At 45.8% G+C, this 16421-nt stretch overlaps 1 protein-coding gene across 1 annotated transcript in view; it reads right to left on the minus strand.

Moving 5' to 3' along the window:
• Positions 1-16421, minus strand: part of CLIP1 (CAP-Gly domain containing linker protein 1) — a 60125-nt gene that overhangs the window by 3549 nt on the left and 40155 nt on the right. Inside the window, exons 16-23 of the mRNA XM_064726701.1 lie at positions 16027-16192; positions 15722-15937; positions 12476-14707; positions 11211-11348; positions 9898-10004; positions 7561-7684; positions 4079-4131; positions 2047-2067 (exon numbers count right to left, since the gene is read on the minus strand). Coding sequence (XP_064582771.1) covers positions 2047-2067; positions 4079-4131; positions 7561-7684; positions 9898-10004; positions 11211-11348; positions 12476-14707; positions 15722-15937; positions 16027-16192 — 3057 coding nt within the window. The remainder of the gene's footprint in view (positions 1-2046; positions 2068-4078; positions 4132-7560; positions 7685-9897; positions 10005-11210; positions 11349-12475; positions 14708-15721; positions 15938-16026; positions 16193-16421) is intronic.

Raw genomic sequence — 16421 nt, forward strand, 5'->3', positions numbered from 1 at the left:
CATTGTACGAGTTGTCATGCAAAGCATGGATGAGGCTGGAAATATCAGCTGGTCCTCACTAATTTCAGTGACATCATCATTTCCTGCACATGGAGAAACCACATGGGATTTGTTTTACTTCATGGGAGAAGGGTTAAAAAGAAATCCTCCAAAGCAGGCACAGCTGTCTCCTGTGTACATATATCCAGTTTTCCCAATATTTCCCATGGATCTAACAGAGATAAAACTTCTGCCTACAGCTCCTGCCTTAAGGCACCACTGCTGTGACACCCCCACACTGGTGCAAGCTGATCTTCCTGACAGGTCACAGAACACACACAGTGAGTAACTGTCCTCGAAGGGAGGAGCATTGCTACAAATTTCCTTGCAAGCTGAAAGATTTTGGTTAAAAAAGAAAACAACAAAGAAGTGACTTCAAACCATTAACTTTTCTGCAAGAGGAACTGGCCCTTCAGTGCAGGCAGCAGGGCTGCATCAGCTCTGAGCTCCTGCAGGGACTCTGAACTGCTCTGCACTCCCCAGCAGTGCTGAGGGATCAGGAGCAGAGCCCACCCACGTGGGGGGATGCTCAGGGCACAGCTATCGAGCAAAAATGGCAAAGTTTCCATCCCTGTGCTATCTACAGTTAGTGAGAGCCACGATACCCAGACCATGAAACACAGGAAATCTCACCCACTCGAGATAAACCCAACAATGAGAGCACAATCAATGCAATTCTTTCATTGTTCAGATTGTACTCGGGAATGGAAGCAGCAAGTGGAGAATCTGGGGTTTAGAAAAGCTGAGGCAGCTCCCAAACAAGAACCAAAATTTCATTTGGGTTTGGTACATTTTTACAATGAGAGAATCAACAGAAGTGGAAACACAACAACTTGCAGACTGTGTGATCTTGCCTTCAAAGATTTAATAAAGATTTAATAAAACCCAAAAGGGCCCAGCATGGAGAGGTTCCCTGGCCAGCACTCAGAGCCCCAGAGCCACCTCTGTGTCCTCCACAGGCCTGCCCAGGCTCTGCCTGCCCGGCTGCTCACGCTCTGTCCATGGAGCACACGAGGTGCTGGGGAAGGAGGTGCCACCAGGGCACGGGTGCTGTGACAGAGCAGAGCTGCAAACCCAGGATCTGCTGCAGAAAAACCCTGAGGAATCTGGGAACCACAGCTGGAAGTTGCTGCTGACGAGCTCTGCTGCACCCGAGAGTTCTCCCGAGCGCTGCCGAGCTTGGGAAGGGCAGATGGAAGCCCAGTGACTCAGCCCATGCTCAAGAGCTTGTGATTCAGCCAATGTTTCCACTTGGTCAGATCTTCATGGAGAGATCAGGACCAAACAGATGCTTTTGGCACAAATGTGGTGGATTTGCCATTTGCTGGGCTCGGCTTCAACCAGCACAACGCTGAGGTGGTTGAAAAAGGCAAACAGGGTGTAAGGATAGAAATCAAATATTTACAGACTCAATAGAGGAGCCTCGAGTGCTAAAACACAAGGGGAGAGAAAGGAGAGAAGAAAAGAGGAGAGAAAACAAGAGGGGAGGAAGGTTCTGTGCTGGAGCTTTGGGTTTCCTTTCCCTGGAGGGACTCCCCAGGAGCTGCTCCAGGGGGACCCCAAATGCTGGAGCTGAGGAGCTGCAGCCAGGAAGGTGCTGGGCCCCAAGCGTGGATCCCTCCTGGGCACTCCTCTCCTGGAGCATCGTGTGCAGTGCAGTCACACACAGGGAATGGGAAATCACTGCATGGCAGAGCTTGCAGGGGAAACCTGGTGGAAACTATTTTATTGGAAAAAAAAATTGATTTAGTGAACTTAAACTCTTTTCCTGCCAATTCAAGTTCAAAACATCTGCTTACCAGCAGGGGGGAAATCAAAACAATAAAAATGAGTTTTTCATTTAAATGCCATTTTAAAACTTCACTTTCTTGAGAAGCTTAAATCATGTTCTGAGCAGTGTGTGGAAGCTGTGGGAGAAAGGGGTTTGTTTTGGATTAGCATTAAAAAAAATCACCCAGATTCTTCCCTTACTACAAAAATAAGAAATTCTAAGAATGAAGCAAATACCTTAAAGTGCTACTGGGTAAGCTTTAAAAATGCAAGATAACAAGAACCACATGTTAGAAACATGGAGTACAAATGCAAAATACTTTAAGGAAGAACAATATTTGCACCAAGGGCCTTTTCTGTTTTGGTAAAAAATATATAGATTTTTTTTTATTTTATATATATATATATATGTATATATAGAGCTGAGTGTTTTACAAAACAAAAGCAAGACACCAAGGGACAAAGGCAGCCAAAATATGTACAACAACTTTACTAAAAAAAAAAAAAAAGAAATTATTTATTGTAACGTGGATAGACTTTCTTGAGTCTTACCATTAAAGACACACAGATATAGCAAGGGAAGCAAGGGCAGGAAGGGAAGAGAGAGGAATGAGATGAGTATCCATAAACAGCGAAGCTCAAAGACAGTCAGACACAACCCACACTGAACCCCAGGCTGAGCCTCCATCCACACCAAGCTCTGCACTCCCAGCTGGAGCTCTGCACACCAGGGGATGCCAAAGCACAGGCACAGAATTCCCGGGGCTGGAAGGAAGGTGAGGAAACCACCCCTAGAGATTTGACCTAATTGAAAGACAAAGATGGCTCTTGTTCAGCAGCTCGAATTCTTAAGGCAAAAGGAGGACATTTATCATCTTCCCATCACCAAATTCTGTGGAATTGGGGAATTCAGAGACTTTTTTCATTATTTTTACCTAATTAGCTCTTTATTCAGCCAAACCTTTTTCATTAGCACTGGTGCCACATGTTGACATGTTCTGAGCCCCAGTGCCTGCAGTTTGCCTCAGCCAGATTTCCTGTTGCTCATTTTCTCTTTTATTGCAGTTTATTCAACACTGCTGGGCAATGTCATTGAGCCAGTCACAAACTGGGCACCTCAGTGTAACCAACTGAAGGTAAAGTCAAGGTAAAATTCACTTCACTGACTTAAGCACTGTCTGAATTATTTCAGGCAGCTCACCCAGAGCCAAACAGGAGGAGGAGGAAGATCAGAGCCACACCTTCCTCTGCTGAACTTACAGAGAGTTTGTCATTGAAAATGTTCTCTGTGAAACAGAACTGCTGGAAGTATTGAATGATTGGTGCCCACTCCCTCCTTCCTCTCCTCAAGTGACCTCCAGCAGTCACTGCTGAAAACACTTTTTCAAAGACATTCAGTAACAGGCTGGTGATGCAGCTCGTGGGGCTGCTTAAGGCTGGAGGCTCAGCTGACCCAGCTCTGACACTCCCTGGGGAGTCACTGACCTGGGAACACCCCCAGAGTGTCAGGGAATGAGCAGGGAACACTGACAATACTGAGTGCCCATAAACACCCAAAAGCCACTCAGTGTTCTTTGTTGTGGCCATTATGAATGCAGGAAGTTCAGCAGGGTTGGTTTGCTTTTCCTGGAGCAGCTGAGGGGTCGTGGGGAGCTGTGCTGTTCTCTAGGGATTTATGTAACTGCTTCTGGCAAGCCCCTGCAGGCCCAGGGGCCACTCAGCTCCCCAGGCACACACTGCAGACACTCACATTTGTCACTTGGGGCCTTTCCCTGAGCAGCAGCTTACAAAGGGATGCCCCAGACTCCCAGCACAATTCTCCTGGCATTCAGCAGCAGTGCTGAATGAACTGCAATAACCCACAGGGAACCCAACAGCCTGAAACCATGAAAGCAGCAAGTGCTCAGGAGCTTTTCTTTCCTTTTCCCTTTTCCTCTGATAACCCCTCAGCATCACTGTATTGTCCTTTACTTGTCAGGAGCTCACTGGGTCAGATCTGTGCACACACATTTTATCAGACTGAGGGACAATCCAACATTCCAGAGCACACTAAAACCAAACATTCAACTGGTCACTGCAAGTAAGAATTACCACAATGTGGGAGGTGTGGAACTAAAGCAAACGTGGATTCTTCCATCTCTAATCCAAAGAGTGCAACAACTCAGCACTTTTAACCATGACACAACAGAAAAGAACAGCTCTTGGCAGTGTTTTGTGTTCCATTTCTGTAGATTGTGGGGTTAAACACACATCAGCAGGAACAACTTACCTCTTTTTCATCTCTAGTAACTGGTTATTGAGTACTGATCTCTCCTCTTCCAGCTACAACACAAGCACAGACAGACTCCAGTTAATGCACCCCAGATTGTTTCCTCAGTGTGATACATCATAGCATCATTATCATAAAATAAAGTGGGGGAGGCTGCAGAGCCCCCAGATCCTCAGAGCAGCAGATTCTCTGCTGGCACAGCACCTGCACCCAAACACAAACTGCTCAGTGACCAAACCTCAGCTAGTGAGGGCCGGGGGTGCTTGGTGAGCATTTCCATGTCCTGTGCACGCAGCAGAGGTGACCCCAGTGCTAAAGGACATTTCCAGACCCCCAGGAACCCCCTGTGTGCCCGGCCAGAGCTCCCAGCCCCGCTCTGGGGACGGGCTGGGTTTGCTGGGCTGGATCGCTGAGCCACCGCCCCGGGTTTGTTCCTGCCCCGTCACTCACAGATGAATTATTGATCCCAAAGCTGGTGTCTGGTGTTTGTTCACATCCTGAACCTGCAACTCAGTGAGGCCACTCTTAAAACCTGCAAAGCCTTCCCCTGAAATTATTGTTGTTGGTTCTTGGGGCCAAACTGGGCTAGGAAATGCAAAGCAACAGAACTGCAAAGGCCCAACACAGAAACACTGGGGCAAGTGATCTTCTGGAATAGTTTAGAAAATAAAGTCTTTTTCAGGCAAATTAATTACTTTTCACCATCTCCTCCTTCATTCTTATTCAAAGGCCAGCAATGAGAACTGTGTGTACCAGCACTCCCTGAGCACAGGCTCCAGTGGGATTTCACAACTTGCAGGGTTCACCCTCGAGGTCAGCAGCACATCCATTTATAACGGCAACCTCAGGGCCCTGACAACAGCTCCTGGCCCTGCCACAGGGAATTCTTTCAGCACTTTGCAGATCCTGAGGTTCAGCACAGAAGGTGTTAACCAAGTTTCCTTGAGCAGGCAGGGTGTCTGCCAGCCCCCAGCTCTCAGCTAAATGCAGCTCAGTGAGAGCAGCCATCTCCTCCACATTTCCTGACAGGTTACCTTCTCCTTCCCTGTGCTGCAGGGCTGCTATACCCTCCAGGTCTGGGATCAACCAGGATTAATCACACAACTTTATTGATACAAAAGATAGATACTAGAAGGGTGTAGAGAGTTTTCTATAAATAATTCTTAAAGCCAATCAAGATGTGTCTCCCAAGCCAAGTGCCCACTGTGGGAGAGCAGAGCATCCAGGCACTACTGGGGTATGGCCAAGTTTTTCCTGCAGAAAAAAAAGCAGACCTTCACACTGTTAATAAAAGATGGGCCAGGTGAGCTGCTGGGTATTTCTACACCTTCTCCAATGAACTCCAAATGCCTGAGCAGGTCTGAGGTCCCAAAATGCCACAACAAATAATCTGAGGCTAGGAAAGTTCCCCGAGCTCAGTATGTATCTGAATGTGACTCTTTAACTAATTACAATCAGCTAATTATTAATGGATCAATACAGAAAAGCTCCAGCAGCATCTTTGGCATGAGACACTTTAACCTTTAGATGTCCAGATAAATCATTCATGACACAGAATTCATTAAATTTGCAAAGTGTGTCACAAGCAGCCACAGATTGTCTAACCCAGTTGACAACACACTTGTTAGAATTTATGTGGTTACCACAGCAACAGCTCCAAATTCCCAATCCTGTGTTTGCCCTTCCTGATGCATTCCCAGGTACCTGCACGGAGCCTCTGCAGCCTGAGCTCTGCTCTCCTCCCACTGCCCACATTTCTGGGAGCTCCTGGGCTCTGGGAAACCCTTCAGTGCCCCCATGGACACCACAAATCTCCTGGAGGAATCTTTGGGGTGACATTTTCCTGAACCCAGGGAGCCCAAAGCCCGTGGCCACTGAGCATGGTGTGACAGCAGAGGGGAGGTGCTGGGGACCAAAGGCCTCTCCCAGGATTTTGGGAGGCCGAGCTGTTCACCAGATCCCAGAGCCCAAATAAAACATTTGGGCACTGCAACAGGCAGAGCCCACATTCCAGCAGGGGACACAGTGCAACACAAAGGGCTGAAGAAGGCAAACAGGCTGTGCAGCCAAGCTCCAGCAGGTCCTTGCTCCTGGAGCATCTCCTCAGGGGCAGGACAGGCTGGGCTGACACAGCTCCAGTTTGTGAGGTGCTGGATCCATCCCTGTGCTCCCCACGCTGCAGCTGCCTGTCCTGGCAGTGAGAGGGATCCCTGCCCACAGCCCCACAGCCAGCAGGGTGCTCACAGCAGGAATCCTCCCCGAGGGCAGCTGCAAACCAGGGAGGCACAGAGGGAGGCAGGGAACAGCCAGCCCCTGGCTCAGGGCCCCTCCCTCGGGGCCACGCCGGGTGACAAAAAGCAGAAGATTTGACCAATGCTGCCCAATCCTGGAGTTACAACTCTCTCTGAAAATAACAGGTTGCCTCAAGGACTCTGAAATAATTTAGGAAACCCTGTGGGAGTGGGGAGCAGCTCCCACTGGCTGTTGGGGATGTGCCCTCCTCACTCTGCTCCTCAGATGGGGAATGAGTCAGTGCTGAGCCCACACGTCTGGGACTCTGCTCCTCACCTCCCAAGGCTCCTGAGGACCAAGGAGCCTCAGCATCACTCCTGCCAGCAGCTAAAGGGATTTACAAACTAGCCAGGGCTGGAGTCACCCATCTCAGGACTTCCAAACAGGATCCTTGGTGAAAAATCAGCTCTTGGCTTTAAAAATACTGAGCCTGTTGCAGGGTGGAAGAGTCTGTGCCCTGTCAGGGGAACAGGATCCCCTCCCTGCACAGGAGCTCTCCAGAAAGGCAGGACACAAACCTCAGTCTCTGCATCCCTGCTTTTGGATCTTTTGGATACAATCTTCCACAGATTCCTTCACAGCCTGCCTGTCACTGCAACTGCTTCACACAAACTAAACCCACCACATTAGGGGCTGTAAATCTGTTTCATCTTCTGGCAAGTACCAGTGACACAAAGCTGAGTAACTTGCCCATATTTTAGGATTCCAACAACATGTTCAGATATAATAGTAAAAAGTAAAAATAATTAATACCAGCAGTGAAACACCTTGCAGGGGTTCTGTTCCCTGGGTCACACTGCCTGGCTGCAGCACAGGGTGAAGTTTGAGCAGACACAAGCCCAACCAAACAGTTTTACACAGTATTCTGAAATGCATCCTAAATCCTCTTTGTTTTCAGTGAGGAGAGCAGGAATAAGAATGAAAAAGCTTCATTTCCTTAGTGGTGGATGGACATTTCCACAGTTGTGTAACAAAATCACTCCCGACAGAAATAGCAGCTCTCTGTTAATACACTTGGCTAAAGCACGTTTCATTTCTGCTCATTCCCGAGCCTTCCCAAGCACCCTCCCGGCTTATGTAACCTCCTGCCAGCCTGCACTCCCTCCCTCCCCGTGCAGGCGCTTCCACATCCATCACATCCATCCCTGAGCGCTCCCAGCCCCGCTCTGCTCCTCTCCCGCCGGCTCTACCTTGTGGTGGTGGCTCGAGACCTCGTCCCTGCTCCTGCCCAGCTCCTCGGCCAGTTTCACGTTCTCCTCCTGCAGAGCCTCGAGCTGCTGGGACTTGTGAGCCGCTGCCAGCTTGAGCGCCTCGCTGCGAGCACACAGAGAGCATCGTCACCGTGGCAACGGCAGAAACCGGGGGAGAGGCGGCTTCGCATTGGGGAAAACACCAAATCCACAAAACCCACAAGATCCAGCGGGGTCACGGGGCTGGGGAGCAGCGGTGACAGCGGTGACAGCCCCGGGGACAGCACGGGGACAGCACGGGCCTGCCAGGGCTGCAGGTACCCGCGATTCCCACGGGCTGGGCTTTGGGATCTGTGCAGGGCACAGGGCTGGCCGTGTCTGCAGCCAGAACTTTGCAGCCAGAGGTAAAACAGAATGGCTTAAAAGCATAAAAAAACAAAGAAAACTTGCAAAAAAAAGGCAACAGAAAAAAAGAGCTTTGAGCTCCACTTATTTAACTACTCCCCATCAGGTTTGACATCCAATAGTGCAGGATCACAGGAAGCAAAACCTCATCTATTCCATTATTTTAACAGACACAAAACTGCAAATGAGACAAAATCAAAACTGAAGGAAAAAAGGCTTTGCAGCTTTCATCAGCCTGTGTTGCTACTAATGAGTATAGTTCCCTTAAATACATTTATTTGTAACAAATTTTTAAAAACATTTAGCATGCTGGCTGAAACGTGAGTGACTAACAGAAAATCTTTAAGATCTGACATCTTTCAAAAACCACAAAAGATACCCTTAATTTCACTGAATAGTAGTTTTTATTACTCTTTTGTTTTTTAAAAAAGGAGATGCAGTACTCCTGTGTGCCAATACTACAGACTTGACTGGAATATTAAAAATACTTTTATAACTGTGGGAAGGAGAAGAACCCTTACGTCACCAACTTATTCACGCACTTCAAAATACAAGGATCTGTTGGCACATTTAGACAAAAGTCTGATTTTAGTTCAGCATCTCATGGGACTCTGATTTTTCAACCATTCCTTCTACTTGGTCTCACCTGGGCAAATTCCCACCCTGATCCCCCTGGACTGGAGCTCTCTGCTGCTCAGGAATCCCTGGCACCAGGCTAATTCTTACTGTCATTAAAACAGGGCAGCACACAAAACAACTAAAGATCAATTCAAAACTACACAAGCTTCCCTTTGTCCCCAGGGTCTCAGCTCTGATGGTCAGAGGCCACTTCAATCTAAGAAAGAACAGAATTCACCCCCTCAGAGTGATCAGGTCCTGAGAGCACCTGGAGGTGCTGGAGATTCTCAAGGCAGCATCTCCTATACAGAATTCCTGCCTGGCAAATTACAGCCCAATATCTGCTGCCTTTCCACAATTCCTGGAAAGAAATCCTGCCTTTCTCAAAGGGCTCTGTGCAAGGCTCCAGGTTTTCCAAAGCCACAGCCAGACACTGAACTCTGGGAGCTGCTGGCCCCTGTGCCCTGGTGTCACCACAGACGTCACAAAATGACAAATGGAACTACAATAATAATAATAATAATAATAATTAGTCAGAGCTGCTCTTAAGCTGTCAGTGAAATTTCAGTTCTTGCTCCATGAGCCAGGAAATTCCCCTGGGAGCACAGGTGGGAAGTGGTTTGTGATTTAATGAACAACCCCTGGGAGAGCTGGGGATGTGCAGCCCCTGCAGGGCCCCGAGAGTTGGGATCTTTATTCCCTGTGGCACAGAGGCAGCTTTGCTGCAATGGGATTCCACAGGGCAAATTTCATGATTTCAAATGCTTTCAGTTCATTTGTTTGTGGCCAGTGTTACACACTGTGAGCCTGTGCTATGTCAAATGTTGGTTTTCAATGAAGCAGCTCAAATAAAGAACAATTAACTCAAGTTTTATATCCCATATATAGGATTTGGTTTACACCATTTAGGAAATAAATACACAGAAATAAACTTCACAAAGCCATGAATGAAAAACAAAAGCAGAGTCAAGTTTCTATAAGCAAAGCCACCTAAAACTCCAAGTGCACTTGTAATTAAATCAGAATTCTCTTCTAATAAAGATTTTAATATTATCTCGTGCCCTTGGGTGGCAGAACCCTCTAACAAACAAATTGTTTCAAACTATTCTCCAAGGATTTCTTTCATTCCCTTCAGTAATTTAGAAGCAACATTCTCATGTTAAGTTTTGCACATGCCAAACATTTGGCAAACAATTTTGACCCAATATCTGCTTTATAAGTCAGGATATCAGAAAGCTGCTGAAAGACAATTAAAAAAAAAAAAAAGGCAAATGTACCCACAAAAATGAACCGATTTAACAATGAAATACTTACAATTCCTTTTTAAGTTCTTCCACTTTCTTGTTCTCCAGATTTAGAAGCTCCTTTGACTTATTAAGTTCCTCTTCGTTTTTCAGGTTGTTTTGTTTAAGCATGTCCAACTTAAAGAGGAAAAAAATCCCTCATTACATCAATGAAACCATTCATCTATATCTATATCTATATCTATATCTATATCTATATCTATATCTATATCTATATCTATATCTATATCCATATCTATATCTAATATATCTAATATATCTAATATATCTATATCTATCTATCTATCTATATCTTTACACCTAATATATTATACTCTATTATTATATCTTTATCTAATTAACTATATATTATATTATATCTATATCTATATATATCTATATATATCTATATATATCTATCTATATCTATCTATATCTATATATATATATATATATATCTTTAGCCCCTGAATTAACCCAGCCTGTCTGGACTGATGTGTTTGTCCAACTACTGATGCCACAAGAGCTCTGCACTCAAAGAGAGCAGCACAAGGAATCCCAAGCCCACCTGAGAGCAGTTTCCAGGAATGTGGGGCCAACACCCCAAGGTAAAGCCCAAAGCACCTCCACCAACTGCTGCAGCACTCAGAGCATTGTTTTTTAAATGCAGAGCTTGCTGCTAAAACCAGCTGTCCCCTTGATCTTTATGCCTCTAAGCTACCTCCTGAATTCTGCTTTTCCATACCTTATTTTGTGAGAGTCAGGAGGGCTGAGTGCTGTGCCTGCACCCCAGGAGAGGAATTCCTTGCAGAGATGTTGCTGCACGGGACAAAGTGCTGGGCACGGATTTCCCGAGCTCGTGTCCCCCACAGAAACACCAGCAGCTCAGGGAGCTGATTTGTTTGCATGCACCACAGAATGTATTTATTACATAACAGATAATCTGCAGCCATTCCCATGGCACTGTGGGACCCTGTGGATTTTTTTAATCCAGGAAGGGAACCCCTCCCACATGAACGTCACTGGCAGATCCCGGCTGCTCCCCCCAGGGCTCAGGGCATCCTCCCCTTCCTCGGGCCCTGGAGCAGCACAGAGTGGTGGGAAATCATGGACAGGACACAGATCCCAATGGGAACTGCTGCACCTTGCACTGACACCACAAAATACAAAATAACCATGACCAAAAAACCATGTGCATTCTCCATCACTCTGTGCTCATCCAGGAATTTCTCACAGTGGGAAAATGGCAGAATCCTCTCCTGCCTATTTCAATTCTCTACAGTTCAACAGTTGCTCTCACAAAGCAGGCAAAACTTTTCACAGATAAACATTTAATGTGATTACTTCATTCTGCAGCTTCTGGTTTGTCTGTCTCGAGTTCTCCAAAGAGGCCAAAGTTTCAATCTTCTCTTTGTGAATGGCATCCTTCTCCTTGGTCACCTGCTCCACTGCCTGGGAAACATCTTCTGCCAGCTTGGCCACCTGGATATAAAGGGAGGTGGGGGAAAACCAGTTATTCCCAGCAGGAACTCTGACAGCAAAAGATCAATACTTTATGCACAGCTCCGTGTTTGTCAGCTGCTTCCCAGGTAAGTAAGGACTTGAACTGGGAATTTATTTGAATTTTGGAGCTGCACAAAGTATGAAATGAACTGCAGATTCAATTCCATGCAGGAACAGATTATAACCCCATGCTCATGTCACATCTGAGGAATTTGAATTCCTGGATTTCTCATTATCACCACTGTGATTGCTCTCAGATCTCTCACCTCTTTAGGCAGTAATAATTCAACAGATATTCACTTCCAACAGCCTGGTGTATTTTCAGAAATAAGGAATTGCAAAACCTCAAATATTTGGAAAATAATGGAATTAGAGATAAAGCCAATTATTGCATTATTTCAGCGTTGTTCATTATGGCCTCAAAAAGGAAATATTTCACAGTGATATCGAAATACTTAGGCAGCTGTAATCTATAGGATCTCCTGATCCCAATTTGCATTCCATGTGATTTTCTGGGCTTCAAGCCACACAAACTGAAAATCAAAGTGTTTTATAAAGAATTTGTTGGTGGTGAATACAAAACACTTCTGTGAATAAAAAGAACTCCAGAATCGTCAATATTTTCCCTTCCTCTCACACTGCTTTTATCCAATTTACAGAAGCAGAACATTCTTTCATATTTTTGGAGTAACTCAGGTTGGTAGTTTGCTGTAATTGCACATAAAATTACACAAAGATCCACTTGAAAACATTATCTATCACACTTTAAATTTTATGTAGCAGAGTCCTTCAGCAGAAGGAGCTGCTCCACATCTCACAGATTCAGGGAACACAACTTCCTTTTATTCACAGTTTATGTTGTTTTCTTGCAACATTCAGCAACAATAGAGGCTTTTGTAGTTAAAAATATTAAAAAAAAAAAAGAAAAAAAAAGTGTCTTTTAGACTCACAGTTGCAAACACCCCCCAGGTCCCACACTGAGAGCCCACAGTGCAGTGTGTTATGAAGGGCTGAGTGTGCAGGAGGTGCAGACAGGACACCAGGGTTAGTGCTCAGGATTAGTAGAACCAGCCCCAGACTTGACTTTTAACTATGAATTTCAATACCTCTGGTTTCTGTACTACTGCTTGGGCCTGGAGAGTCTCAATTTCTTTTACTTTCAAAATCAGATTTTTCATTTGCTCCTGCAGCATCTGATTTTGGCCCTGAGACTCCAACAATTTGCCTGAGAGGTCACTGTTAGTCTGTTCTAAAAGCTTAACCTCCTCATGGAGTCTGTAATAATCCTGGAATAATATCCCCTTCTCCTTCACTAGTCCCTCCTGACTGAGGAGCAGATTTTTCTGCTCCTTCCTCAGGATCTCCAGGTCCTGAAGGTACTCAGTGCCCTCCTTCTCCATCAGCTCCATCTGCTGCTCCAGCACGTCCATCTTCCTGGCGATGCCGCTGTGCACGCCCCGGAGCTCGGCCGCCGTTCTGGACACGGAGGCAAAGTTGCTCTTCAGCCGCCTCATGTTGGCAGTGACGTGCTCCTTCTCTGCACAGATCACTTGTTCCTCTCTCATTATCTCCACCAGTTTCATTTCACACTTTTCTTTCTCCTCAATGGAAAGTGTTTTCTCAGCCAGAACTTTGTTTTTCTCTCTCAGCTCTTCCAGCTCCTTCTCCAAGGAGCAGATGTTCCTCTGAAGTTCTGTACGTCCCAACAGAAATGATTTCTCGTCCAGTTTTCGAGCTTCCTTTTCCAAGGTTAAGGATTCTTTCACAAGAGCAACCTCTTTGTTTAATTTCTGACACTCCTCCTGCAGCTCATCCCTCTCCCTGGTCAGCATTTCCCTGGCAAAGGAGCAGGTGTCCAAGGAAGAGGACAGGACCTGCTTGGTGTGTGCTGCAGCTGCCAGCTCACCTTCCAATGCTCTTTTGGCATCCTGGGCCTTCTGCAGAAGACTGGAAAGGTCACATTTACAGGCCATTAACTCTTGATTTTCTACAGTCTTCTTACTGAGCTCTCCCTTCAGGGCTTCAATGGAATTTTGGAGTGTGGCATTCTCTTCAGCCAGAGCATTCCTGGCCAGGAGATCCAGCTCGTGTTCTCTCTTCAGATCAGAAACTGCCTTTGCACAGGATTCATTTTCACCAAGAAGCTCCAAGTATTTTCTCTCCAGTTCCTTCCTCTCTTGGAGAAGAGCCTCATTGTGCTCCTCAAACTGCAACAACTTCTGAAGGACAGATTCCTTCTCCAAGGTCAGCGTGTTCACTTTCTCAGCGCAGACTCTCTCACAAAGCTCAGCATATGCTGAGGCCTTCACAAGCTTCTCAGCAGTTGCCTTATTTTCATTGAGAAGTTGCTCCCTTTCAGCCAAAAGCCTCTGTTCTGATGAGGAAAGAGCCTCTTTCTCCTGATGTAAGTGATTGCACTCCAAACTGAGTGTGTCTCTTGAGGCTTTCATTTCCTCAAGGACACGGGTGAGGCTCTCAAGGGAACTCTGCAGCTCCTGGGTGTCCTTCTTGGCTTTGCTGAGCTGGCTTTGCATCTCCTCCTCTCTCACTTTTAACACTTGGTTCTCGCTGACTGCCTGCTCTAAACTCCCTTGCAGCTTTTCTGTGCCTTTGAGGAGCACGTCCTTCTCCTCCTGCAGGCCTGACAAGAGCCTGCCCAGCTCCTCCTCCAGGGCTTTGTGCCTGTCCTGCAGAGCCAGGAGCTCGCCCAGGGCTGACACTCTCTCTGCAGCCAGAGCTGACACTTGCTGCTGCAGCTCCCTCTGCTCTCTGGCCAGGGCCTCACAAGAACTTCCCAGCTTCTGGATAACTTCATCTTTGTCTTTCAGAGCTGCATCTTTCTCTCCCAAAAGTCTCTTCTGATAACTCTCCAGCTCTTCCCATTCTCTGACGTGTTTCTGACAGGCCACATCCATGGCATCTCTGCTGGCCTGGAGCTCCTCCAGCTTCTGGAACAAGGTTAACTCCAGGGACTGCAGAGCCTCATTTTCCTGAGCTGCCTCCAGCAGCTTTGCCTGCACTGCCCCGAGTTCAGACAGTAATTTGCTTTTCTCAGCAGCCAGAGCTGCCTTTTCTGTGCTCTCCTGCTGGCTTTTGGCCTCAGCTTCTTCCTTCTGCTTTAGGATTCTTTTATTTTCTGCCTTCAGCTCTTCTTGGTCTTGTTGCATTAACGAAATCTTTGACTCCAATTCTTTAAGTTTTGATAACAAGGGACCTCTCTCTAATTTTAAAGTATTCCCCTCCTGTGCCAAAGTCTCTTTTTCTGATCTCAAAGCCCTCATCTTGTCTGACATGTGTTCGATTTCTTTTCTGGAGGAGGCTAACACAGAGCTTAAGGACTAAAGAAATAAAGTCGGGGAGAAGGGAAAACAAAAATCAAGTCAAGCAGACAAATGAGAAATGTGCTTTAAGGGCAAATAGAGCAACTTAATTAAAGTTTTAAAAGTGTATACACTGACACACTGTGTCTGTTTGAACTCTGCTGGCAGACACCCCTGCTACATTACAGAACACACATCATCCACAAGAGGTTTTTAGTGGCTAAATAATATTAAAATTATCATGGTTTCAAGGTTCCTCCATCCAAAATTTCATGTAATTTCTAAAAGTACTCTCAATAAGTTGACTGACTGTGAACTGCTCAAAAAGAAGAGCCACAGAATGATTTCATGAGACTCTAAATGAATTAAAATGCAAGGAGTTCTATTAGAAACTGACTTCCAATTCTCAGTTTCACCTCCTCATGATTTTCTCATAAATATGTTGTCATGATCCCTTTAATTTTATCCCTTTAATTCAAAACACCACATCAGTGCTGTCAATATCGTGTGTCAATTTATACACAAAATAATTTGCTAAATCATACAGCAGAGATTATAGCAAATAATTGCTGAGGCATGAAAGCAAGCAGTAAAGTCAAAGAAATGGGAGGAAAAATTAAAATTGCTAAAGTCAAGCTACACACACTGAATAGCTGCAGATCATACTACAAATAAAAGGTGTGTAGCACTTCTAAATGAAGTTCACAATGCATCTTAAAATGCAAGCATATAAAAAACCAGAGGATGACATCTGGCTCCAGCTGGCTGTGCTGAGCCAGATCTATGAACATGAAATGTTAACTGATATTAAAGAACTGAACTCATCAACTCTTGTGGAACTGAGGGCAGAACTAACAACCAGTTTGTCCTGTGGGCATCTCCTCCCTAACCCAAACCCACACACCCTGGGAAAGGTCCAAACAGAAAAACTACAAAAATCTGGCTAGGAAAGGTTGAAGCAGAGAGAAAACGAGTCACTGAGACAGAAAATCTGAACTTTAAGTCACTTGCAGAGTGACAAAAGCCACTTACTCTGGCCTGCTCTGCTTGTTTCTGCAGCTCCTCAGCCTGTGCCTCCAGCTCGCTGTTCTTCCTCTGGGCACTTTTCAGTGCCTCCTCTGCATCCTGCAGGTTCTGCTTAAACCCCTGGATATCTGCATCATGTTTAGCCACCAGCTCAGAAATTTCTTTTTCATGCTTTGCCTGAAGATCTTTGTACTGATGTTGGCTGCTCTCAATCTGCTTTTTCTGGTGGAAGGCAAGACAGTAAAACACAGTTCAAGCAGCAGTGGGACCGTTTTTCTGCACAGTTTTAGTGCTTTTAAAATTGTTCTTACCATGTCTGTTAAATGATCCTGCAGAGTTTTCAGTTCTGCTTGATGCATCTTGAGAGTTTCCTGCTGACTCTGCTCAGCTCTCTGGGTTGTCTGCTCCACATTTTCCTGAAGCTGAGCTGCCTTTTCATTTGCCTTTGTGAGCTCGAGCTGTATTTGCTCCAACTGCCTGGAAAGAGCAAATGAAAGAACATCACTTTCTGCTGACAGCACCACAAGCACAGAGATGAAAGAGCCAAGATTGGGCTGGAGCTCTGTATTCTGACCAAGCATTTAGAAAGAGATTACATTGTTTAAAAGAGAGTGTTCTGCTAAACAGGGAAGATCAAGTTATATTCTCCCCAGTATTGTACACGCAATTTTTGTTTGGGGAAAATCCCTCACATTTTCCCTCACAA

The sequence above is a fragment of the Zonotrichia leucophrys genome, chromosome 15 (assembly GCF_028769735.1).
Source record: "Zonotrichia leucophrys gambelii isolate GWCS_2022_RI chromosome 15, RI_Zleu_2.0, whole genome shotgun sequence".
Classification (NCBI taxonomy): Eukaryota; Metazoa; Chordata; class Aves; order Passeriformes; family Passerellidae; genus Zonotrichia; species Zonotrichia leucophrys.